Source organism: Phacochoerus africanus, chromosome 9 (genome assembly GCF_016906955.1).
Source record: "Phacochoerus africanus isolate WHEZ1 chromosome 9, ROS_Pafr_v1, whole genome shotgun sequence".
Classification (NCBI taxonomy): Eukaryota; Metazoa; Chordata; class Mammalia; order Artiodactyla; family Suidae; genus Phacochoerus; species Phacochoerus africanus.
The window spans coordinates 99,961,412-99,988,031 of NC_062552.1; the positions used below are offsets into that span (position 1 = coordinate 99,961,412).

At 42.0% G+C, this 26,620-nt stretch overlaps 2 protein-coding genes across 3 annotated transcripts in view; one reads left to right on the forward strand and one right to left on the reverse strand.

The window, feature by feature from the left end:
- The window catches only part of BBOF1 (basal body orientation factor 1), a 44,013-nt gene extending 39,418 nt beyond the window's left edge, over positions 1 to 4,595 (forward strand). The window contains exons 9-11 of the mRNA XM_047795940.1: positions 244 to 345; positions 4,153 to 4,227; positions 4,388 to 4,595. Coding sequence (XP_047651896.1) covers positions 244 to 345; positions 4,153 to 4,227; positions 4,388 to 4,517 — 307 coding nt within the window. The 3' untranslated portion in view covers positions 4,518 to 4,595. The remainder of the gene's footprint in view (positions 1 to 243; positions 346 to 4,152; positions 4,228 to 4,387) is intronic.
- Positions 4,596 to 6,967: 2,372 nt separating this feature from the next.
- Positions 6,968 to 26,543, reverse strand: ALDH6A1 (aldehyde dehydrogenase 6 family member A1). 2 transcript variants are annotated; one of them, XM_047795016.1, is made up of 12 exons: positions 26,394 to 26,543; positions 20,258 to 20,317; positions 19,029 to 19,103; positions 18,695 to 18,856; positions 18,386 to 18,464; positions 17,414 to 17,716; positions 15,994 to 16,115; positions 14,183 to 14,372; positions 13,798 to 13,979; positions 11,710 to 11,889; positions 11,339 to 11,437; positions 6,968 to 7,917 (listed from the first exon to the last, which is right to left on the reverse strand). In XM_047795016.1, the coding sequence occupies exons 1-12, from the start codon at positions 26,439 to 26,441 to the stop codon at positions 7,813 to 7,815; spliced, it is 1,605 nt and encodes a 534-aa protein (XP_047650972.1). In that variant the 5' UTR covers positions 26,442 to 26,543; the 3' UTR covers positions 6,968 to 7,812. The 2 variants fall into 2 exon arrangements, with proteins under 2 accessions (XP_047650972.1, XP_047650973.1); XM_047795017.1 differs by lacking the exon at positions 26,394 to 26,543 and adding an exon at positions 22,634 to 22,845.
- Between the last annotated feature and the right edge of the window lie 77 nt (positions 26,544 to 26,620).

Below are 26,620 nucleotides of genomic sequence, written 5' to 3' on the forward strand. Positions count from 1 at the left end.
TATTTTCACTTTAATGACTTGTGTAACACTTCAGATCGGCTAGCATATTGATATCCTTTTCAACTTTATGGATTCGGTAATGGACATAGTTTGCTTTTTAGTCATTACATTTGGAAACCTCATAATATTCAATTATGACTAAGAGGTTTTCTTTTATCATGTTTACATATTTTATACTTTTAAAAAAGAGATGCTTACTTTGACTATATTTTTTCCCTTTTTTTTTTCTTTGAAATTCTTTAGGACAGATGTTCATGGAAATGTGGATATTGGAGATTTGACCTGGGAGCAGAAGGAGAAAGTCTTGAGATTGCTCTTTGCAAAAATGAATGGCTTTGTTCCTAGGTAACTCCCTGATTCAGTAGTAGAATACCAACTTGCCATAAAAACCTAGAAACCATATAGGAACAATGAATATATTCTCACTTAGAATTAAGGGAACAGGAAAGGACCAGAAAATATAAAAGGGCCATACTGCTTAGTGACTCTCAGAGATAAACACTGGGAGATGTCTAAGTGCGTACAAAAATGAAAGAGGAATTAGAATTAAAAGGGGAGAAAATCAATTAATCTTACGTGTTTAGGTTATGCTCACTAAGAAGGTATAACATTGCTTAGCTGACTGGTAACTAAAGAGAAGCATGAGGAGTTCCCATTGTAGTGCAGTGGTTAACGAATCCGACTAGGAACCATGAGGTTGCGGGTTCGGTCCCTGCCCTTGCTCAGTGGGTTAACGATCCGGCGTTGCCGTGAGCTATGGTGTAGGTGGCAGACTCGGCTTGGATCCCGTGTTGCTGTGGCTCTGGCGTAGGTAGGCGGGTGGCTAAAGCTCCAATTGGACCCCTAGCCTGGGAACCTATGCTGCGGGAAGCGGCCCTAGAAAAGGCAAAAGACAAAAAAAAAAAAAAAAGGAAGAGAGAAAAGCACGATAATTGTTTTTTTTTCCCCATTATAGTTGACTTATAATGTTCTGTCAATTTCTGCTGTACAGCAAAGTGACCCGCTTGTGTGTGTGTGTGTGTGTGTGTGTATTCTTTTTTTCATGTTATCCTCCATTATGTTGCATCACAAGTGACTAGATATAGTTCCCTGTGCAGGATCTCATTGCTTAACCACTAATAATTGTTAAGATTTTATTGGTCTGCAAAGATAAGTAAATGAATTTTAAAAAGAATTTTTTTTTTTGGTCACACCCCCAGTATGTGGAAGTTCCCGGGCCAGGGATCGAACCCACACAACAGTAGTGACCCAAGCTCTGCAGTGACAATGTGGATCCTTAACCCACTGAGCCACAAGAGAACTCCATGATTTTAAAGCTGATTATTAAGGGAATCTCTACTACCAAGAAAAAGACTCAGAAAGGAAAACAGAAATACACAGGTATTCTAAATAATTTTGTTTTTTTAGGGCCGCACCTGTGGCATATAGAAGTTTCCAGGCTAGGGGTTGAATTGGAGCTGTAGCCACAGCCACAGCAATGCAGGATCCAAGTTGCATCTGCAACCAGCACCACAGCTCACAGCAACACTGAATCCTTAACCCACTGAGCGAGGTCAGGGATAGAGCCTGCATTCTCATGGATGCTAGTCGGGTTTGTTACTGCTGACCCATGACGGGAACTCCCAAATAATTTTTTTTTTTTTTTTGTCTTTTTGCCGTTTCTTGGGCTGCTCCCGAGGCATATGGGAGGTTCCCAGGCTAGGGGTCAAATTGGAGCTGTAGCCACTGGCCTACGTCAGAGCCACAGCAACTCGGGATCCGAGCTGAGTCTGCCACCTATACCACAGCTCACGGCAACGCTGGATCGTTAACCCACTGAGCAAGGCCAGGGATAGAACCCGCAACCTAGTCGGATTCATTAACCACTGCGCCACGACGGGAACTCCCCCAAATAATTATTTTTAATGATTAATTTCACTCTCTCTTTTTTGTTTTCCTTTTTTAAAAAATTTTTAAAAATTTTTTGGGGTATCTGCAGCATGTGGAAGTTCCCAGGCTAAGGGTTGAACCCATGGCATAACAGTGACAATGCCAGATCCTTAATCCACTGAACCACCAGACTCTAGGTACTGAATGTCTTGTCTTGTTGTGAGTTGACTTTTCTGTACCCCAGGAAATATAGCCAGAGTGTCAGGTCTCAAGTTCCACACTGTGTTGTTTTCCACACTGGAGAAACAAAAAAATTTGGTTGATATCTTTCACACCAAAGTAATGAACCTGAACCTGGCCACAGTGGGATGTCTAAGCCTGTTGGATGAAACAAGGGTAAGATAGGAATAGGATGGTGACATTTTGAGGTGGAGATGAAATTAAACGAGAAAGGTCAAACTAGGTGGGGAGGAATTAGATCATAAAAGGCAAATAGAATAATTAGGAAGTTGGTTAAGAGTTCACAGCTTGTTGTATAAGATTGTAAATCCAACAGTACAATATTTTTCTTTGCGATTGAACTAAGGCAAAGGAAAATAACTAATAAACTATAGTCTCTAGTGCATCAGCAGTCACTCTGGCTATAACTCAGGCACTAGTAGTATCTAAAGTACTTTTTTTCTTTTGCTTTTTCAGGCTGTCCCTGCGGCATATGAAAGTTCCCAGGCTAGGGGTCAATTGGAGCTGTAGCCACTGGCCTACACCACAGCTCATGGCAACGCCAGATGCCCGACCCACTGAGCAAGGCCAGGGAGCAAACCCACATCCTCATGGATACTAGTCAGATTCGTTTCCTCTGCACCACAGTGAGAACTCCCCTCATGTGTTATTTTTGGACTATTTAATATAACCACATTTTGAATGGGTTTTTGCTGCTTTCATAATGTACCTAATTAGGACAAGTTTTAGGAATGTATCTATCTACTGGAAAATCAACGTACTATACTTTCTGTAACTCTGTCAAGCTCACTTTCAAATTAGAATATTGAATTAATGATGTTTATTTCCTGTTCTTAAACTACAGTTTCTAAGGAAAATTTTGGAGTTCCCATTGTGGCTTGGTGGGCTAGGAATCTGACATAGTATCCGTGAGGATGAAGATTCGATCCCTGACCTCGCTCAGTGGGTTAAGGATCCGGCGTTGCCATGAGCTACAGCATAGGCTGCAGATGCAGCTCAGATCCAGCGTTGCTGTGGCTGTGGTGTATGCTGGCAGCTTGCAGCTCCAATCTGACCCCTCACCTGGGAACTTCCATGTGCCACAGGTTTGGCCGTAAAAAGACAAAAGAAAAAAAAAAGTATAAGGAAAATTTTCATACTGGGTCTATCTCCATTGGGTAACTTTCCTGTTTTTTTGTTTTTTTTTTTTTGTTTTTCTTTTTTTGTCTTTTAGGGCCGCATTGGAGGCATATGGAGGTAACCGCTGGCCTACGCCAGAGCCACAGCAACTTGGGATATGCGCCCACACCTGTGACCTACACCACAGCTCATGACGATGCCAGATCCTTAACCCAGTGAGCGAGGCCAGGGCAGCAACTCAGGATCTGGGCCACATCTGTGACTTATACCACGGCTCACGACAATGCCAGATCCTTAACCCACTGAGCGAGGCCAGGGATCGAACCGGTGTCCTCCCACAGATGCTAGTTGGGTTCTTTAACCACTGAACCACGACGGGAACTCCAACTTTCCTGTGTCTTGAGATGCTTTTTGTCGGAAGGGAATTTTTTCTTTCGGCTGCCCCATGGCATGTGGAGTTCCTGGGCCAGGGATCAGATGTGAGCTGCAGTTGTGATCTAAGCTGCAGGTGCAGCAATGCTGGATCCACTGTGCTGGGCCAGGGATCGAACCTGCATCTCAGTGCTCCCAAGACCCTGCTGATCTGGTTGTGCCACATCAGGAACTTTGGGAAGGGAATTTTTTGGCCTTGCTTTTGGTCAGTACTCTGGTTCAGCCTTGCTCATCACCATTAATAGCTGTTGTAGAACTATCATGATTATCTTCATATATATTTCCATTTCTTAAGTTCTCAAGACATCTCAACTTTAAGAGAATGTAAGTTTAAATTAACTCACCTAATATTATACTGCTTGTGTGTAAAAGGTCATTTTTGAAAATAAGCCCATCCAACTGAAGCTGTTTTTTTTTTAGCAGCTTTAAAGTAAAGTTGAAATACAGGACATGTGGAGACACTGCCTCATTGTTAACTTATATCCATCACAGGAAATACAGCCAGAGTTCTAGACCTCCAGTTCCAGACTATGTTGTTCTAGATGAAGGAAAAGCAAAGGAGTTTGGGTAAGCTCTCTTGACGGAGCAGTGAACATGAGCCTGATGATCACAGTGGTGGTTGTGGACATCATATACGTACTAGAATTGAGTGAGAATAACTCAATTCTGTTGTTCTGAATCAAGTATGTGTATGGTTGTTGATAGTCGTACTTTGTCATTATTGCAGGGATGAAATTAAGCTTCCAGATCAAACCTTCATCACCCAGCAAGTGCCAATCTTGGACTCTTCTGATGAACTGGTGATATCCAATATTCAGAATGAATCACAAGAGTCTGACATGGTAAGGAGTCTGTGATCTAACCAAATAACACCCCTAACTCTTCCCGTTCCCCGTGCAGCTTCTTGCTAAGTCACAGTTCTTTTCTCTACTAACCAGGAGCTCTCAGGGATCACTGAAATGAGTAGCAACATTAAGATGAGGTTGTGGGTATTTTAATAACAATATCCACACTAAGGCATATACTTAATGCAAATGCATATTTGTGCCTCTTTTAGTGTGGAAAACCTATAAATTGCCTTTTGAAATATAGAGCCTAGATAAAATATGTACTATTCTTTATGTAAAAATAAACATAATGACCATATAACTCTTGACTTTGGAAAGAGGTGGGAAGTCTTAGTCACTATAGGCTAGCGGACAAAAGCATTATAAGGAAGTATGGTACCATTAAAAAAAAAAGCCAAGTTTCCTTTTTAAGAGCTTTTTATTTGTAATTTGTTTTACATAATCAATTAGCACAACGTAAAATCTGAGAAATTCCAAATGAGGCCACTTCAGAGCAAAAAGGCTGAAATTTTTAGCTGCTACTAGCATGAACATAACTATACAGATTTTTTTCCCCCCAAGAAATAAGAAACTCTTCAGAGTAGCAAGTAGCTACCCAAATGAGTTGATCCCAATTAAAGCAACACCATTCTTATTAGTATTTCTAAAGAGTGATTTCCCTTAAATATAAGGAAAACTTAGTCTCTGTCATTATATTTAATTCCATCTGGAATTTAGACAATATGACCTTTCATTCAACCCAGCCTGGAGTTGTTGGACTGGATTAAATATCACTACCAGTTGCCAGCTGTGATAATGTATAAAACAAGAGGAATTCTGTTATGAGACTGTAAATTTCTATTGCCTCACCTTTAGGAAGGCAAATCCAGAGGAATAAAAGGGGGGGAGGGGACTTCTCATTGTGGCTTAATGGGTTAAGAACCCAACTTGCATTCTTGAGGATGCAGGGTCAATCCCTGGCCTCACTTGGTGAGTTAAGGATCCAGCATTACCGAAAGCTGTGGCGTACGGTGCAGGTGCAGCTCGAATCTGGCATTGCTGCAGCTGTAGCATAGGCCAGCAACTGCAACTCAGATTTGACCCCTAGCCTGGGAACTTGCATATGCTGCAGGAGTGGCGCCCCTCCCCCCCAAAAAAAAGAAAAAAGAAAAAAAGGAGGGCTAATATGGTCATAAATGTATTTTATTAAAGTTTAATTCTCCTTAAGTGACTGAATATTTTAATGTTCTGTCCAGCTGGTGGCAGTAATAAGCCTAAAATCCAGAGGGCACAAATATTTTCAAGGTTTTTACCATCCTTAATTTACTAACCCCCACAAAAATAGGTTAGCATTATCCACATGACTAATGAGGAAGCAGAAAAATAAATGACTTATGTCATCTGGCTGAAGACCAGGAACTACTCTATTAAAAGCTGAAGCCTTCTCCTTGTTCAGTGGGTGGAAGCCATCTCAGATAGACATGGTTGGATTGGGATGGTAGAGTACAAAGGCAGAATCTATTCTGTTTAACACATTAATTTCTGTTCTGACTTAGAGTTAAGTTGTAGCAAAGAAACAAAAAGCATAAAGATGCTTGAAATGATGGTAGAAGAACCTGTCAAAGCATTTCCTTTACTACTTTACATATGGGAAACTATGAAATTTCTTAGGCCCCAACCATTACTTTACATTAGAGGTTCTTTCATTAAAAAGTATCATAAATGACAAATGCAGGCAAGAAGAAAGAACAACATAAAAAATTCAGCAACTGGAGTTCCTGTCATGGTTCAGCAGTAACAAATCTGACTAGTATCCATGAGGACGTGGGTTCGATCCATGGCCTCACTCAGTGGGTTAAGGATCCAGCGTTGATGTGAGCTGTGATGTAGGTTACAGACTTGGCTTGGATCCTCCGTTGCTTCGGCTGTGGTGTAGGCTGACAGCTATAGCTCCATTTGACCCCTAGCCTGGGAACTTCCATATCTGCAAGTGCAGCCCTAAAAAGACAAAAAAAAATCAGCAAGTAGTATCAGGTTAGACTTACTTTAGGCAAGAATCTTGCCCACCTTCATGGTTTCATGGTTGAAAAATTCCTTGATTTCCGGCCCTAAAATAACTTTTGAAAGTTTTCTAAAAAAACCCCAACAACCCCCTCCCCCCAAAAAGAACCCATTGGGAGTTTCCACTGTGGCTCAGGGGGTTAAGAACTGGACCAGTATCCCTGAGGCTGCAGGTTTGATCCCTGGCCTCGCTCAGTGGGTTAAGGATCCGGTGTTGCTGCGAGCTGTGGTGTAGGTCACAGATGTAGCTCAGATCTGGTGTTGCTGTGGCTGTGGTGTAGGCCAGCAACTGCAGCTCCAATTCAACCCCTAACCTGGGAACTTCCATATGCCACCAGTACAGCCCTAAAAAGAGAGAAAACAAAAACAAAAACAAAACAAAACCCTTTTGGCATCTGAATTAAGGACTGAAGCATTAATTAATGGTTGCTGAAGCATCCACTGAAATTTAATGCTTGGCACACACAAAACAAGTTGACTTATCCAATGCATGCTCAGGTATCCCTGAGAAGCAGTTTTAAGAAGCAGGAACAGCAGTTGTCTAAGGATCCAGCGTTTTCTCCCAGGCAGAGCCAGTTTGGTCCCCAGCCCAGTGCAGTGGGTTAAGGATCCAGCATTACCACAGTTGCAGTGTAGGTTGCAGCTTAGGTTTGGATTCAGTTGCTGGCCTGGGGACTCCCATATGCCATAGGTGTGGCCCAAAAATAAAAAATAAATGAAGCAGAACCAGTGACAATGATAGAATTAGTGGTCATGAAACAGTAGGACAAAGTGGCACTAGCAGGAAAGAAAGAAGTGGTTGTCACAACTGTTAGGCTAAGTAGAAATGGACTGTATCTTGTGTATGTGGCTAGAAGAGAGGCTAAGGAAAGCTTGGCAGAGGAATCTCACCCAGTGGCATTTATGTAGGGTTGTGTTTGAGGATCAGCTAAAGGGTGAATTATTTTTGACGTATTTCCCCATTCAAGAGATCCTCTTCCAATTAATGGAAAATCTTCTTTACACATTAATGTTCCTTTCCTTCAAGTCATCAGAAAAGCGGAGAATCTTTAGAAAACAAGGTCTAGAATCTCATTTCAGGTAAGCATTTCACAGTTAGAGTCTTCCTATTAGCAACTCTGCAAGGGTTAGTGGTCCTGAGAAAGATTTTAGTTACAAAATATTCCAATCCCAGGGATCTAATCTGAGTTAAGTTGGCAGTTAGAGTTGGTGGAGAATACAGGGAGATTACTCAGGATGGATTGAGTCTGGAACAAACTCGTCTCTAGCGGCCCATGGTAGGCATGACTACAGCGGGTGAGGAAAGAGTAGCATCTTCTTCTTTCCACTGAGAAGTGATGGTCTTTAGCTGAGTATAGAATTGGATGCCCTAAAGAGAACAGTTAAAAAAAAGAGAGAAAGTTAGCAGATATTCCTGGGGGGTTCATGACTCCTCTTGTTTTTTTCTCTTTTTTTCACACCCCCAGCACATGGAAATTCCTGGATCAGGGACTGAATCTGAGCTGCAGCAGACCTACACCACAGCTGTGGCAACACTAGGTCCTTAACTCACTGCCCTGGACAAGGGATTGAACCTGCACTGCCACAGAAACAACACTGGATCTTTAACCACAGTGCCACAGCAGGAACTCCTCATGATTCCTCTTTTTTTTTTGGTCTTTTTAGGGCCGGCTCCTGCAGCATATGGAGGTTCCCAGGCTAGGGGTCTAATTGGAGCTGTAGCCGCCACGGCACAGCCCCAGCAATGCCAGATCCAAGCAGAGTCTGCGACCTGCACCACAGCTTACGGCAAAGCTGGATCTTTAACCCACTGAGCGAGGCCAGGGATCAAACCCGCAACCTCATGGTTCCTAGTCGGATTCGTTACTGCTGCGCCACGACAGGAACTCCCTGATTCCTCTTTTCATCAATTTTGAAAGAGGTGCTGTGAAGTGCTATTCATGTTCCTACTTGAGGAATAGTTACAACAAAAAATTCAATATGTTGCTCATGACATAATCTGTGTAAAATACTTAGCATATTACCTGGCACATAGTAAATAGTCAGATCTTAGCATTATGCTGAAACTAGCCAAGAGCATCTAAACGGAAAAAGTGAACAATGTAAACTGCTAAACTTGGAGGTCATTCTGTTCCCAGAGCTGAATGTCATGTGCTCTGAGGTCTTGAGACATGGCTCAAATCCCGCCTCTACTCCTTACTGACTGAAGACTAACCTTGGGCCTTAGCTCTGACATAATACCCACCTCATAGCAGTGTTGTGAGGGGAAAACAAAAGGACATGGAAAAATCCTAGCAAAGTAAATGCTGTTCAAGTAATTTGTTTTTTTCCCTCTCCTTCCCATGAAGAAGTAAAAGGAATGAAAGAATGAAATATATATTAGGCTGTTTCTGACATTTGTCAGTGATAAATAGCTCTATATTGAAATAGTAAAATCCACAATATCTTATAAAGCGAAAGTAAAATGTCTAACAAACATTCACTTCCAAATCACCTAGAACATGTGAGCCAAAAAATTCAGCACATCTAAGGTTCTATTTATACATAGATTATTTTATAATGGGCTTGAGCAAAAGAACTGTGCATATTTAACACATAAAATTATTAGCAAACTAGAAGGATATTATTAGAAAAAACACACCAACATGATTAAAATACTCTTCTAGAATTATCTGACAAAATCTGGGCCATGTTGGAGTTCCCACTGTGGCACAGTGGATTAAGAATCTGACTGCGGAGTTCCTGTTGTGGCTCGGTGGTTAACGAATCCAACTAGGAACCATGAGGTTGCGGGTTCGATCCCTGCCCTTGCTCAGTGGGTTAATGATCCGGCGTTGCCGTGAGCTGTGGTGTAGGTTGCAGACGCGGCTCGGATCCTGCATTGCTGTGGCTCTGGTATAGGCCAGTGTCTACAGCTCCGATTCGACCCCTAGCCTGAGTACCTCCATATACCGTGGAAGCGGTCCAAAGAAATAGCAAAAAGACAAAAAAAAAAAAAAAAGCACAACAAAAATACCTGGGTCATGTTAATACATTGAAAACAATTTTAGAGATTATTATATACTTTCATTCCAATGAAATAAATAGATTAAATAAATAAATAAGATAAAATAAATAAGATACAAGAAATAAATAAGATAAAACTAAAGTTTACATTTTATTATGTAAGAATGATACTTTCATGTCTTCTTTCCAGAATGCAAAATAGCAATTTAATTGCTAAGGATTTAAGACTTCAAATTGTGTATAAGGTCAGTCTTTTAAGAAGCTTCACTTACCAGAGTAACTTACAGTAGTAAACAAAGACACAGGAGGGGAAAAAAACACCCCAACAAACTATTTTAAGCAATAGCTTTACTCTCCTTCCTTCAAATAATTTTTAATAGTATTAAACTAGTTAATTTTATAAAAGCTGTGACTAAGGCACAAACTGGATAATTCACCTCCAAAAAACCAAAGTGTTTTCTTAACAGTTGGCCACATTATCATATTCTGCTATGTAATCCCACTGTTAATTTATTAACCTATAAAAGGGAGATCTGTATAGAAAACAAGTATATTTATTACTGAAGATTCCAAAATGGCTGTATTTCTGTGGGACTACAAACTCTTATTTGGGTACTTGCCCTGTGCCAGGTATTAGAGAAAAGTAAATGATAATTACAGTGTGATGAGGGCTTCTTCTTTTTTTTTTTTCTTTTTTAAAAAATTTATTTTATCAAAATATAGTTGATTTAGTTCATTTACAATATTGTGTTTATTCCTGCTGTACAGCAAAATGATTGTTATACATATATACATTCTCTTCTGTTACAGTTTATCACATGATATTGAATATAGTTCCCTGTGCTCTACAGTGGGACCTTATTGTTTATTCATCCTATGTATAGAAGTTTGCATCTGCTAATCCCAAACTCCCAGTCCAGCCCTCTCCCTCTCCCCTCTCCCCTTCCCCCTTCCCAATGGCAACCACCAGTCTGTTCTCTATGTCTGTGGGCATACACATTTACAGCAACATGGATGGACATAGATGAGGGCTTCTTAATATGGCTTAAGCAGTCCTACACGACTTGCCTCTGCCTACATCTCTAATCTCATTTCTTACCACTTTCTTCCTCATTCAACTCACTCTGCTTCAGCCCATTTCTGCTGTTTGAACATGCTATGCCTACTCTTGCTGTAGGATATATGCACCCATTGAAAAATATGCTAACAGTGGTAATTTGGTTCCAGATCTGCTTTTGTATGTGTGTGTGTGCAATGCTATATTTATAGCGTTTTTCACTATAAAGTGGTCTTACACACAGAAGGTGCTCAATAAAATTTTTAGTAAATGAATAACTGTTAAGAGAAATGTGTGCAGTGGGAGCACATGAGGACATACCCAACCCAGCATTGAAGGAGATGATGGTGGTCAGAGGTGATTTCCTGAAGGAGTCCAGGCTTTAAACTGGTGGTTAGGTGAGATGAAAACAAAGAAAGAGGGAAGTGGGGAGAGGAGGGTCACAGACAAAGGAAAGGACATATACGAAGGCTTGGACTTACTCAGGCTCGGACTTACTCAGGCTCTTTCCCCCAAATGCTGTTGCATTGAATTATTTGGGAAAAAGTGGCTTTGGCAAAATTTTGTTAACTTTTGTATCTTCTCTAGAGGACCTACTGACATGAACTGCTGAACAACAAAAGACCTCACAGAAGCTGCTGGCAGGCCCTTGCAGAATCCTTGTTCCTGAATATGTTTAAGAAAGTTTCTTAGAGGAAAAAAAATATATTTTTAAGTGTAAAGTTACCTGTTTGCCATAGAAATTGGTGTCTCCCCTGAAGGAAGATCGAGAGCCAGTGAATGAGAACATTGGCAAAGGCACTGGAATGGGCACATTCACCCCTACCTAAAACAGACCAAATCCACGTCAAATACCAAGAAAAAGACTCAGACAAAGGAACTCTCCATTTAGAAACACAAATGCTTGGCATCAGAGTGACCAATTTTAACTACCCACCTTCCTCCCCATCCTCCATCCCATGAACTTTTATTCCTGAGCAAGAAATGGGGCACTGAGGGAATTCAAAGGGGCAGTAACTGATCATTGTCTGCCTTCTCCCCTTTACACAAGGAAAGCAAGGATGGCTATAAGAATCTCCTAAAAATTCTCTTCCAAACCTGTCCGACATCCACTAAGTGGGAATATTTCCGAGCAGTGGCTCCATTGGTAGTGAAGATGGCAGTTCCATTTCCATATGGATTGTCATTTACAATCTTGATGGCTTCATCCAAAGTGTCTGTTTCCAGAACCACAAGAACTGGGCCAAAAATCTCCTCTTTGTAACAGGTCATATTTGGCTGCCAGGAGTGATGCATCCAGAAAAGAAGTCAGTATTTTATGCTTATTTGGTACTTTATAACCCATTGCTTACACAAACAACTTTTATGTTAGTAATCCCTTTTCACTTTAAACCACTATTAGAAAAAAGACCTTCCTTGTTGTGTTCCATTCTCCAAGCTACTAATCATATAAATAACTCGAAATTCCTATTAATGATAACTACATTCCTTGCCTTCAAGCACTGTATTTTTAGGTCTCATGACCAATCACTAGCTTCCTCTTTTATGCCTGCACTACTTGTTTATACAATTGTTATATTACTGAAAAGCTACCTGGAAATTTACTTTTTCATAAATCAAACATAAAAATACCACTGGAGAATTTTCTATTTAAAGAAATCCTGTGCTAAGTTTTCTATAACATAAACAACCCATTCTCATTCATTTCTTTGCCTTCCAAATGAGTCTGTACATTTTAATTTTGATATCAGGTCACATTAAACATTCAAAACATCCTTCACCACTGCAGCTGGTCAGCTGTTTGTTGCTAGGTAGATTTCTTTTCTCAATGATTCTGTGGCAAGAAATTTCATAATTTCTACTATACTTATATTCAACTCTTGATCACTCAGGATTATAATAGGATTAGTGGGGATATATGAATTTTAGCTGAGCAACTTTCAAAATTTCGATAAATAAAAATTGACACCAATTCTTTTTCTTTTGTCACTTTCTGGTGAAGAGGAATATATTTAGTAAATACTGGGTGGCTGATATATTGATGGAGATACTGCAGTAGCTGTAAGCTAGGCAGCAAGAAGGGGAGGAAAGAAAAAAAAAATTAACATTAAACCAGTAACAAGTGGAGTTCCTGTTGTGGCTCAGCAGTTAACAAATCTGACTAGCATCCATGAGGATGCAGGTTCAATCCCTGGCCTCACTCAGTGGGTTAGGGATCCAGCATTGCTGTGAGCTGTGGTGTAGGTCACAGACACAGTTCAGATCCTGCACTGCTGTGGCTATGGCTGGCAGCTACAGCTCCAATTCGACCCTTAGCCTGGGAACCTCCATATGCCACGGGTGTGGCCCTAAAAAAAAAAAAAAAGAAAAACAAGTAACAAGTATAATGTTAGATAGGGACTGGCAAAATAGTGGCCTGTGGGCTGGAGTGGGCTGCTGCCTCTTTTTATATAGCCAACAAGCAAAGAATGGTTTCTATATTTTCTTTCTTTCTTTCTTTCTTTTTTATTTTCAGGGCTGCACCTGTGGTATAGGAAAATTCCCAGGCTAAGGGTAGAATTGGAGCTGTAGCTGCCAGCTTACACCACAACCATGGCAATGCTGGAGCCAAACTTCATCTGTGACTTACACCAAAGCTCGCGGCAATGCTGGATCCTTAAGCCACTGAGCGAGGCTCATGGATACCAGTTGGGTTTGTTTCTGCTGAGCCACAATGGGAACTCCTCTACATTTTCAAAATGGCTGAGAAAATCAGTCATGACATAAAATTATATGAAATTCAAATTCCATTGTCCATAAACAAAGTTTTATTGGACTACAACTACACAATGTTAATGGCTGCTTTAGCACTAAAATCTCAGAGTTGAGTATTTATGACAGAGACTATTTATCCCTGCAAAGCCAAAAATATTTACTTTTTAGCTCTTAATGGAGCTAAGTTTAGCACAGTTTTCCAACCCTTGGTATAGTACAAAGAGACTGGGAGTCAGGAGGAGAGACTCATTCAGATTTGAGATTAAACAATTGAATAATCCAGTCCTGGCAAGAGATGAGATAAAGTTTCTAGTCAGTAAATGTCTTCATTTATAAGTTAGAAGGATGAGATTCCATTGCCTCCCAAAGTGCCTCTAGCTCTCAAATTTGTGAAATAATTTTCATTTCATTTCATTTCATAGAGTTGTTCACCTTGACATTTGAGATGATAGTTGGTCCAACAAAGTTTCCATTCTCATAACCTTTGACTTTAATATTTCGGCCATCAAGAAGGATAGAAGCTCCCTCCTTTGTTCCACTATCAATCAGATTACAGACTCGCTCTTTTGCTTGTGGGGAGATCAGAGGGCCAAGATCAGCCCCAGGCTGGTCTCCTGTAAAACCAAGCAGAAGTATTTTAGGTCTTTGCTAACATAAATTATGACTGCTAACTGAATCCAATACACGTAGTACAATGTAAAGAGAGGTAACAGTTAAGAATAAACACAATTGCTCCCATTGGACAAGGCCAAGCAAAAACCAAGAGCTTATTTCCACAGATGCAAAATCTAAAGGAGCTAGGCAGACAACTGGTTACCTGCATTGACTCTCAGGTTTTTGGCACGTTCTACCAGCTCTGGCAGCCACTTCTTAGCTTCTCCCACAAGGATCGCTGTTGAAAGAGCCATGCAGCGCTGACCAGCTGCTCCAAATGCTGCCCCAACCAGCTGGTTCAGAGTATTTTCCTTATTGGCATCTGGCATGACTACCCCGTGGTTCTTCGCTCCCTAAGGAAATACAGAAAGTACATGAATATTCCTTGGCAAAATAAAATTAGGCTAAGAAATGAAAGGATCTGAGATCTCAGGTGAGAATTTAAGGAAAGGGCTAGAGAATTTATTCTTTGTTGCTTTGAAAATTGAGAGATTTATTATTTAAATACTGCTGAAGTCCTGGTAACATTGAGCAAGTCTCCAGGTTACTTTTCCTTCACTTTCTCACCTAAAAAGCTGATAGATGTTTATTTAGATCAAAACCATTATTAAAAAAACAAACAAACAAACAAAAAAAAAACAATGCCTCAATCACATTCAGTCAAACTGACAGGCTAAATACTGTACCTACGAACCTTCCTCTTTTCTAAGTTGGGTAGGAAAGAATGGTTGTTTGTCGGGGTTTCCAGTTATATGAAGAAGAATGCAAACAGAGCTGCCAATAGCCAACTGAAAGGCAAACTAGGAAGTATACCTCCTGATACACAATTTCTGGAAAGAGGTTCCCCCAACTGGCTTGCTTCTAGCAAACCTGTATGTAGGATGACATATGGTCATTTCCACATACAACTATAGTTGAGTGCATGAATAGATACAATGTCTGCCACTCAATTGTGTCCCATCACACTTAGAATAATGTTAGACACAGAATACATTCAAGAAATACGTAGTTGGAGTTCCCGTCGTGGCTAAGCAGTTAACGAATCTGACTAGGAACCATGAGGTTGCAGGTTCGATCCCTGGCCTCCCTCAGTGGGTTAAGGATCTGGTGTTGCGTGAGCTGTGGTATAGGTCGCAGACATGGCTCGGATCCTGTGTTGCTGTGGCTTTGGTGTAGGCCAGCGGCTACAGCTCCGATTAGACCCCTAGCCTGGGAACTTCCATATGCTGTGGGTGCAGCCCTAGAAAAGACAAAAAGACAAAAAAATTAAAAATAAAAAAAAAAGAAAGAAACATGTAGTGAAGTGGGAGGGGCATAAATCAAATTGGCCCAAATATATCCAGCCAGGAAAATAAATAAATGGGCCTATCATGAACAGTTTCCAAGCCTGTGCATAGGTGGCTCTCCTTTCTGCAACATTAGTGGAAGGGTAAGAAGGTGGCAACTGGACAGTATATTTAGTATCAAAGAATTGCAAAGTATTTGACAAGGAACTAGTCAGTAAGGAACAGTAAAATTATGCAACCAAGTGAACTACACATATATCATACAGAGAGATTTGGCTCTTCCCAGTGCCTTAAATAACCTGGACTCTTGGGGAAGATCATCTCTTTGGCATTGGCAGTTAGGATACACCTTAAAGGAAAGAAGAATAAAGGGCTGGACGCATGGTATGAAGGAAGAAACAGGGCCAGAAACAGAATGTAGCAGTTAATGCTGAAGCCCAAAGGATTTGATATCATTCTTGAGAAGAAATGTGACTTTTGTCACCAAGATTACCTGGATAAAAGATAAAGTGACTGAGAACAAAACTCATTACAAGGTTCATGGTTAAAGGGAAAGACAATCAGGATAAACTGTGACTAATGAACACTGGCATTGGTGTGGGATGAATGGCTCCTCTGCCAAAGGAGTTTTTCTAGGTAATTTTAATACATATAACAGACTTTAGGGGAAAAAGGAATAAGAAGTCACCATATTGGCTTGAACTCTCTTGCCATGTCTTGACCCTCTCTCGAAGATGTACTCTCCCGCCTGGTTGGATCCCACAAAGCTGATTGCTTTGATATCCGGATGATCGCAAATAAAGTTTACAGCTTTAAGAAGAAAATAAGTGTCACCAAAAAGGAACAAGAGGCTATAGGCTTCTCAACACAGCAAATTTCCTCTTTTCCCACTGCTATGAATGAGAGGTTTTCATACCTTGGTTTTTCTACCCTGGATTCCCATTTTGGAATTCTGTCCTTATTCTCTTAAACTCTTTAAGAAACTACAAATTCTATTTAGCCTCTTCTCTTTCATTATTTTTTCTCATTTGCTAGTCCACAATTTCTGCTTATAATCTAACTGAAGCTACAACTCCTATTTTCTTCCCAAATAACAGCATTTCAATACTCATCTTTTTGTTTTGTCTTTTAAGAATGTGCTATTTCCTCAACTGTCACTGTATACTGAGGCTCTCAGATACTATTGTACCCTTCTATGAGAGGTAATATAGCATATTTTACAAGTAAAAACCAGGATCAGCCTCCCTAGGTATACACATCCCGGCTTTGACAGTTTTCAGCAAATCACTTGACTTCATTATGCTTCAATTTTCTTATCTGTGAAATGAGAAAATAATAGTACCTACCTCAAAGGATTCTTTTTTTTTTTTTGTCTTTTTGCCTTTTCTAGGGCAACACCTACAGCATATGGAGGTTCCTAGGCTAGGGGTCGAATCAGAGCTGTAGTCACCGGCCTACACCAGAGCCACAGCAACGCGGGATCCGGGCCGAGTCTGCAGCCTATACCACAGCTCACGGAAACGCTGGATCCTTAATCCACTGAGCAAGGCCAGGGATGGAACCCGAAACCTCATGGTCCCTAAGTTGGATTCATTAACCACTGCGCCACGACAGGAACTCCAGTCAAAGGATTCTTATAAAGACTAAATGAGATAGTATATAATGGGCACTAGGAATAATGCCTGAAACATAGAAGCACTTTTTAAGTATTGGCTATTATTGCATGAATCAGAAGGGCTTCAGTACCTCTGAGGCCTATAAATTCTGAGTTAAATATCCTTATAAATTCTCTCAATATTGAAATGAATGCTTTCTCTTTAATCTTATCTGTGTCTTGCCCTAACCCTATTTCTTTGTCCTACTGTATTCTGTATGGCAAGAATATAGTACAAGAATACAGTACAAGAATAACTGCTACTCCCCAGTTATCTTAGCGTGGAGATGGCAAAATAGTCAACAAACATTACCTTCAAACATGGAGATTACTGACAGTGAATCCCTTAATCCCTTCATCCCTAGGCTCTTCATCCTAAAACACCCCATCCCCCACTCAACACCTTGATTTTTTTGGTATCCAGACTAAGTGCCATGAACAGAGGGGCAGTTACCTTCATGTTGTCCATGGATGACATTCAGTGTTCCATCAGGGGCACCGGAGTCCTGGAGCAACTTGGCAAGGAGCATAGTGGCTCCAGGGACTCGCTCTGATGGTTTCATCAGGAAGGTATTTCCACACACCATGGCCATGGGAAACATCCAGAGGGGGATCATGGCAGGAAAATTGAACGGAGCGATGCCTGCACACACTCCGAGAGGCAGACGGTAAGAATAAAGGTCCATGTCTTTGGTGATGGATGGCATGGTCTCTCCCAGCATGAGGGATGTCACACTGCAGGCATGCTCAACCACCTCTGGAAGAGAGAAGCAGCAGTCGGGCCACCAGCTCTCCACACTGTGCTCTGATAAGCTTTGTCGTGTTCTAGTCTGCCCTAAGTGGCAAGGCCAACGACAGAGGGAGGAAACACTGGCTTGGCACTTGAAGGGGCTGTGTAAAATGAGTTTCTCTGAATAAGAAAAGGACAGTGAAATGCATATACCAACTGGAAGATCATTTAATTACGATAAGTAAAATAGGGGTTCCCGTCGTGGCACAGCCAAAACGAATCCAACTAAGAACCATGAGGTTGTGGGGTTTGATCCCTGGCCTTGCTCAGTGGGTTAACGATCCAGTGTTGCCATGAGCTATGGTGTAGATTGCAGACATGGCTTGGATCCTGTGTTGCTGTGGTTGTGGCGCAGGCCGGCAGCTGTAGCTCCGATTCAGCCCCTAGCCTGGGGACCTCCATATGCCTTGAGTTCGGCCTGGAAAAGCGGAAAAAAAAAAAAAAAAAGTTAAACAATCGCATAGATAACCTGAGAAGTACTGTCATTTCCCACACGCATTAAACAAGATATCCTGGGACAGCAAGATCTACATAAAAGAAGAAGCAATCCCCCATTCATTCTGGGAGCTTTGCCTCTCATCTTCCTTTGCTTCTTCCCAATGTCCCTGAACTCCCTATGAGGGACTCCCAGCTTACGAAGGCCTCGAAATACATCTCCTTCAGCATCTGCCAGGGTCTTCCCTTGTTCCAATGTGATTAACTTGGCAATTTCTTTCTAGAGAGAAAACACACAAATAGAAACCAGTGCAAGGAGGGGCCTCCTTTTTGTTTGCAGGCAGCCAAAAAAGAATACAAGTAGGGGAGCAGTAAGTAGTATGAGGGAGCGAGCCATCATCTGTCTTTTTGGATTGTACGGTTAGGGAGGGCAGCTGAAAGGGCCTCTATGGGAGGGACAAGGATGCCCTGGGCAACAGTTTGGGAAATTACACCATTCAGATTTCTTACCAAGTTTTCTTTAATGAGTTGTTGATAGCGGAGCAGGACCTGCTGACGGCTTAATATTGAAGTGTCTGCCCATGCAGGAAAAGCACGCTTGCAGGAAGAAACTGCTGCATCCATTTCAGCCTTGGTGGCTTGAGGGACCCGACCAATGAGCTCATTGGTGGCCTGATGGGAGAAGCAGCAGTCACCCTTTGTCTGTGTCCCACCTTCTTCATTTTTCATATAGTCACAAGGGTAACACTATAGGCTTCATAATAGACACCCAGGTCCCTATTTTCCCATTATGTTCCCAGAGTTCTAGGCTAGTAAGTTTAAGTCCCAAAGCAGCTTCACTTACAGGGTTGTGGATGTCAATCCATTTGTCACTTTTGGATTCAATAAACTTCCCACCAATGAAGAGCTTTATGGTTGGCTGGGGGAAAAAAAAAAAAAACCTCATAAAACTTTATATTAGGTAATTACTTCTCTCTTTCCCTTTCACAAAGAGGAAGGAATTGGGGTTGATAAGTGAATTTTCTGCTCTCTAGAAATGTTATTACTAGGAAAGAGATATACGAAATACTTGTCTTTAGTGCTTATTATGTGGCAGAGCCTCTCAATACTGTGATCTCTCTGTAAATGGGAAATTCCCTGTTATCACACAGTGGAACTTTATGGGCAAACACATGTCACTGAGAAGCTTACACTAAAATAGCAGCAGACTTTGTGTTAACAAAGATTAGCTATTATGACTTGTTGGCACAACTGACTTTCTGTCATATTACCATAAGCGCACATTATCTTTATGATCAAAAGATTTTTAAAAATGTTTCTTTCTGTGTAGTTTTCCTGAGAAGTAGCTTATTTTCAAAATGGTCCGAGGACCACAAAAGGTGAAAGACTGCTATGTTAGTGTGTGCATGCTTCTATATAAAAAGGATTCTGTACACCAGTTCTTATATACTAGATTTAGTTATTGCAAGTGTCTGACAGACAGTAGGTCTGTAAAAACTCTAATGGTTGTAAAGAAGACAACTATCTGGCAGGGTCAACAAAACCTCTGGAAACCATGAAAAGGTTTGTACCTTTTGATAGAGTAATCCTAGTTCAGAAGAGAAATAATACAGGGAGTTCCCATTGTGGCTCAGTGGTAATGAATCCAACTAGAATCCATGAGGATGCGGGTTCAATCCCTGGCCTCACTGAGTGGGTTAAGGATCTGGTGTTGCTGTGACTGTGGCATAGGCCGGCAGCTGCAGCTCCAATTCGACCTCCAGCCTGGGAACTTGCATATGCCACCAAAAAAAAAAAAAAAAGAGAGAGAGAGAGAGGGAGAAATAATATAAAAGAAGGGGAAAAACCACATAATATTTGATTTTTACAGTCAATAAAATCATAACCATAAAGATAATCTCGAAATACTGGAAATGCTTAAAACATAATAGACGTAAGATAAGAAAAGCAAGATAGAAAATTTCACATAAACTCTGATAACAATTACGTAAAGAAGATAAATGGGAAAAACCGCCCCCCAATCATACTAGATTCCTCCTCCAGAATCCAACCTTTTGTGTCAAATAAACTCACCACTGAAGAGGAAGAGAAGGAGGATGCTGGATGCCAACTGGAATTCACCTTGGAAGAAACCTGGGAAGTAAAAGAGTGATTATCTGGTAAGCGACAGAAGAAAATTATAGTGAAAGTATACGGTTAACATTATACTAGTTACTGTAGGTATATGAAAAAGGACTTGGTGTTTGCTCTCAAGTGTCATGTAGGCTTTAAAAAGTTGTGAGACTATGAGATAGAGCAAACTATGAGAGATCAATAAACCATAATGATCACGTGCTCAATTTCCAGGATAGTCCTGATTAAAAAATCTTTTCTGTTATTAGACCATATTTTCCTAATTTTTGGCCCGGTAAATGTAGTCACCATAAATCTAACAATATGAAAACAGTTAGAATGGTATCTAACACAATAGGTATTGAATATCAGATAGTTTATAATCAAGTATAATATGCCCATACAAATACTTAACACCAGTGTTCATAGTAGCTTTATTGGTAATAGCCAAAAACGGGGAAGCCACCCAAACATACACAAATGGATGAGTGCAGAGGAAAACTAGTACAGTATATCCATATATTGGAATACTACTCATCAAGAAAAGGAACACACTAGTGATACATGCAACAACAGGGCTAACTCTAATAATTATACTGAGTGAATGAAGTTAGACCTATAAAGAGTATATGCATACATTTGCAATTAGAAATATTAAAGATTTATTTAGCTATATAAAATAAGAGTATATACAGTATGATTCCAGTGACATAAAACTGGAAAATGGGAGTTTCCGTTGTGGCTCGTTAATGAACCCAACTAGTATCCATGAGTATGCAGGTTTGATCCCTGGCCTTGCTCACTGGGTTAAGGATCTGGCATTGCCATGAGCTGTGGTGTAGGTCACAGACGTGGCTCAGATCCCTCATTGCTGTGGCTGTGGTGTAGGCTGGCAACTGTAGCTCAATTAGACCTCTAGCCTAGGAACCTCCACATGCCTCGGGTGCGGCCCTAAAAAGAAAAAAGCAAAAAACAAAAAACAACAGCAACAACAACAAAGTACATCTATCTATCGATCTATCTATCATCTGTCTGTCTATCTACATCTTCTCTTTCCTGTACCTTAAACTTCCCTCCATCCAATAGCAAGGGTTCTCTTTGCTAATTATCTTTATTTCCTCATCTCCCATGAACTCTTCCATCAGCTGCAGCCTTTAAGACTTCATACCATGCGCTCTCCCCAGTCTTTCTTATACTTGACCTCTCAGCAGAGGTGAGTTAATCATGCCCTGTCCTGAATAGTCTGTGTATTTTCTATTTCTTGGGCCATTTTTCTTTGCCTTTTTGGCAGGGATGGGAGGGGGGCACACCTGTAGCATGTGGAAGTTCCCAGGCCAGGGATCAGACCTGCACCACAGCAGTCACAATGCTGGATCCTTAACCCACTAAGCCACTAGGGAACTCCATCTCTGCCTTCTTTGCTGATTCATTCTCCTCTACCTGGCCTCTAACTGCTTGAGTTCCTGAACAAGGAGAGGTCCCAACTCTTCTTGGGTTATTTCACCAACACTAGTGGCTTTATTATCCAGATCTTGATGATGCCTAAATCTGCGTTTCTTTATTAACCAGAATCTTCCTCTTCAGGTAATCCCCACATAACTTTCTTTGCCACATCTCAATCTGACGTTATTTAGGTACATGTTGAAAAGGCTGACCTCCTCATCTTCCTCCCACCAACCGGCTCTGCTTCTTATACTCAGTGAATGGAATTACCTCCCACCTAACTGCCCAGCCAGCAACGTGAAGGTCACCCCAGCTCCTCCCTCTCGCTCCTCAGTAAATCAAACAAGTCCTGGCAATCTCTCCCCCCAGAAGTCCTTGGAATGCACCCCTTTTTCTCTACCCCTCCTACCCTCACCCCATCTATACCATCATTGTCTCTCACCTGGATTTCCTAACAGGTCTCCTCCAATCTTAGACTTTCTGAATCTAGTTTCTACCCCATAGCCAGAGGGTCTTTCTAAAACACAAACTTGGTCGGATCACTCCCTAGTTTAAAACCCACCAATGGCTTTCCACAGTCCTTGGGATAAAGACTCATTTTTGTGTTTTTTTCTTGTCTTTTGTCTTATGGAACCTGGGCATATGAAGGTTCCCAGGCTAGGGGTCCAATCGGAGCTGTAGCCACCAGCCTACACCACAGCCACAGCAATGAGGGATCTGAGCCATGTCTGCGACCTACACCACAGCTTATGGCAATGCCAGATCCTTAACCCACTGAGCAAGGCCAGGGATTAAACCCCAACCTCATGGTTCCTGGTCGGATTCGTTTCCGCTGTGCCACGATGGGAACTCCAAGACTCAACTTGATATTGTTTATAAGACTCTACATAGTACCTTTACTTCTCTAGTTTCCTAGCTTGTGGCTTTCCTCCTTGCTCTCTCTACGCTCCGGCTGTTCAGAACATGTTTCGTGCTCACACTGCCCTTGCACACGCTGCTCCCTCTTGCCTGGAATTATTTCATCCCATTTCCTTGGCTTACATTGATTCTTTAGCTCTCTTAACACTTTGGGTATAGGTGCAGGTTAGTTCTGTAGGCTTGCCAGCAAGAACTTGAAGATATACTCATCTGATGGTTTTTATTTCCTCTGAAGGAGGGAAAAAAAAAGGTTAACTCCTGAGAATGAGAGGGGAAGTAGCAATTGGAAATTGTTACGTCTCAACCTCAGGTCTAGGTTAAGTACCTGATTATGGAGTGCCTAAAACACCTAAATCCCTCTATTTCTCATATCGCATTAGAGAAGAGTAGCTTATTTAATTATTAAAACTCTCTCCCCTTAGATCACTAGATGGTTGTGTCTTTAGCCTTGAGCACCACTCCTGGGAGAGAGTAAGCACTCAGTAATATTTTGCAAAATGAAAGAATGAGAACTCATCAGGCAATTGTTGAATATTAATTTTGTTTCATGTAAACTCTTAAAGGGCAGGAAATGCATGGATTAGTCAACTTGAGCATTCTAGGCCACTTAGTTTTACCTCTTGCACACAGCCTCCCTGCAGTCAAGAGGGCATAAAAGATATTGCATCTGGTACAATAACATCATAGTTTTTTTTTTTTTTTTTGGTCTTTTGTCTTAGGGCCATACCCGCGGCATATGGAGGTTTCCAGGCTAGGGGTCTAATTGGAGCTACAGCTGCTGTCCTACACCAGAGCCACAGCAACACCAGATCCAAGCCTCGTCTGCCACATACACCACAGCTCACAGCTCACGGCAATGCCAGATCTTTAACCCACTGAGTGAGGCCAGGGGTCAAACCCGAAACCTCATGGTTCCTAGTTGGTTTTGTTTCCACTGCGCCACGACTTCGCCTATCGTAGTTTTTGACAGGTTAGATCTCCTATCTTTTCTTTATCTTCTGAGACACACTCATTGGCATGGTTGCTAAAAAAACTACCCTGCGTCTAGTCACACCAAACTTTTGGGCTCTCTGGATGTTTGTTTCAGACTTGCTATTTCCTTTACTAGCAACACCCTTCTCCTCTAGCTAAAGGCTGCCTCAGGCTTGCAAGACACAAACCTAGATCAACCCCTTGTGGAAGCTTCTGCTAAACTGCACAAGTTGAGCTTGGAGCTCTTTCTGCAGTACTGTGTGCACTCCCATTGTTTCCTTATCATTGCGTTATAATAGGGGAACTTTCAGTGAGTAGTTTGCTCCATTCCCCAAACTTGTGACAGAGCCTGACACAGAAAGAGATACGAAGACTTAAGTCCTGAATTCTCAGCCCTATTGGTTACTAGCTGGGAGATTTTGGATGACCTTTAGTGTCAGGTAACTTATTTCATGATATTCTAATCTTTACAACTATTCTTAAAACTAGGAAGTGGTCGAGCTGGGACAGAATCCAACTATGATTGGGAAGCCTGTGCTCATTATACTGCATCACTGAGAAAAGTCACTGAGCAACTCAAAGACCAGTTTTCTTATCTTTAAATGGGAGTGATAATATTATGACTGCCAGAATCTAGACTACTCTTTTTTTTTTTTTTTTTGGGCCCTGCACCTACACCATATGGAAGTTCCCAGGCTAGGGGTCGAATCAGAGCTGCAGCTGCCAGCCTACACCACAGCCATGGCAATGCAGGATCCATGCTGTGTCTATGACCTACACCACAGCTCACCCCAACACCAGATGCTTAACCCACCGAGCAAGGCCAGGGATCGAACCCACATTTTCATAGATACTAGTTGGGTTCTTTACCGCTGAGCCACAATAGGAACTCCCATAGACTATTCTTTATCAGAGTGTTATGTCACAGTAATTTCTAGTTGGCTAAAGATTACTAAAAACGAAAAAGATACTAGAAAAATAGAACTAGGATCACATCAAGAAATATGAATGGGAGTTCCCACAATGTTGCACTGGGTTAAGAATCCAACTGCAGCAACTAGGTTTGCTTCGAGGAATGGGTTCAATCCTGGCACAGTGGTTTCAAGGATCCAGCATTGCTGCTGCTATGGCTTGGATTAAAATTCTCAATCCTTTGACTGGGAACTTCAACAGCCAAGGGTGTGGCCATTGAAAAAAAAAGAAAAAAGAAAAATAAATATGCGTGAAACCAGATCACTTGACAAACCCTTCCAACCCTTTCTTCACACTGTCCCATTAAATAGCATATTTAAACAGGAACTTTTGCTGACTCTGCTAAGAATCTTTAAAATGCATAGTCTCTGCAGGAGAACTCACTGAAATCTGGTAAATACTATCTAAAAGTATTTAGAGGAAGTAGTATAGAGGAAGACTTTCTTAGGTTTGATATAATGAGTAAGAAAAGCAACGTTGTTTCTTGCAGATTCCTGAATGTTGCCTGTGGCAAATCTCACCTCAAAATCCAAGTCCTTGCTAGGCTGTGGACAACATAGGAAAAGCTATGTATGAGTAGTTGTAAATCACAGGTCTCAGGCAGGCAGCTCCTGTAGCTCTATCTACTATCTGCCCTTAGGCTGGCTTCAGAGAGGGCCTGGTCCCTCCACCTCCACTCCCAGCCCCACCTCTGAGGGCAGAACTGAGTCACACTAAGGTGATTTTGGAGTGGGAACTTAGAACTTTACACCTGTCTTCCTTGGCTTTTATTTTCTGCCACTTGTTTCAGAGGTGTTTAGTCCTTTGCACGTGCTTGGAACAAACCGGGTAGCATTAACTATGTGTCCTTATTCACCGCCAACATAAACACTAACTTGGCTGAGCAAAAGTTAAACTCAAAGTCTCAGCAAGCCAAGAGGATAGCCTAGCTTGTGGAAAATACAGAGCCACGGAGTTCCCGTCGTGGCTCAGTGGTTAATGAATCCGACTAGGAACCATGGGGCTGTGGGTTCGATCCCTGGCCTTGCTCAGTGGGTTAAGGATCCGGCGTGGCCGTGAGCTGTGGTGTAGGTCGCAGAGGGGGCTCGGATCCCGCGTTGCTGTGGCTCTGGCGTAGGCCGGCGAAGACTGCTCCGATTAGACCCCCAGCCTGGGAACCTCCACATGCCGCGGGAGCGGCCCAAAGAAATAGCAAAAAGACCAAAAAAAAAAAAAAAAAAAGAAAGAAAAGAAAATACAGAGCCAAAGCTGGAGAAGATAGCTCAGCAAATGGCTGCTTTGAGGGAAAGCTTAGTGTGCACTTCTAGAAGGAGACTCAAAGTTCACTCACTGACCATCACCCCTCAAGTGCCTCCTCCTCCTCCTCCCCTCCGCCCACGCCTTTACCTCGGGTTATAGAGTGAAGTAGGGTTGGGGAAGGGAACAATTTGGACGCTCCCAGAGAATGCCAAGAAAGGCGACCAGAAAAGGAGTTTCTGGGGCAGAGAGGTGGTTGGTGCAGAGGTGAAAGGGAAAGACGGTGGGCAGACCTACAGAGGTGAGGGCAGGGACCGGGCAGGGCTGGAGGAGGAGAATGGGCTAAAGCCTGAAAGGGGTAGGCTCAAGAATAAAAAGGCCACGGGTAATAGTCCAGGGCTGGATCCAACGCAAGCGGATACCGAGTGAGATGTGGGACAGGGCCGCTCAGGTCCGATGGGAACAGGAGGGTCGGCCAAGGGGGGGTTGGTTCACAAAGCGGATGGAAAGGACTGAATTCCTAATTTCATGAACCCTTGGCGCCACCCTCACTCGCCTGCAGGATCCGGGCCCACACTGCCGCCGCAGCCAGCACCGCCGCCATGGTTCTCGGTTGCCTCTTCTCAGCCCCCCACGCCTTTCTGTGAGACTGTCCAGAAACACTACTGCTGCTAGGCCTTGCCCCTCCATCCTGCCGAACCTCTTCATTGGTGGAGAGGACTATTTCCCCTAACCAATCACACGCCTTAACACTGACTCCACGCCCTCAGTGCCCAGTTCTGG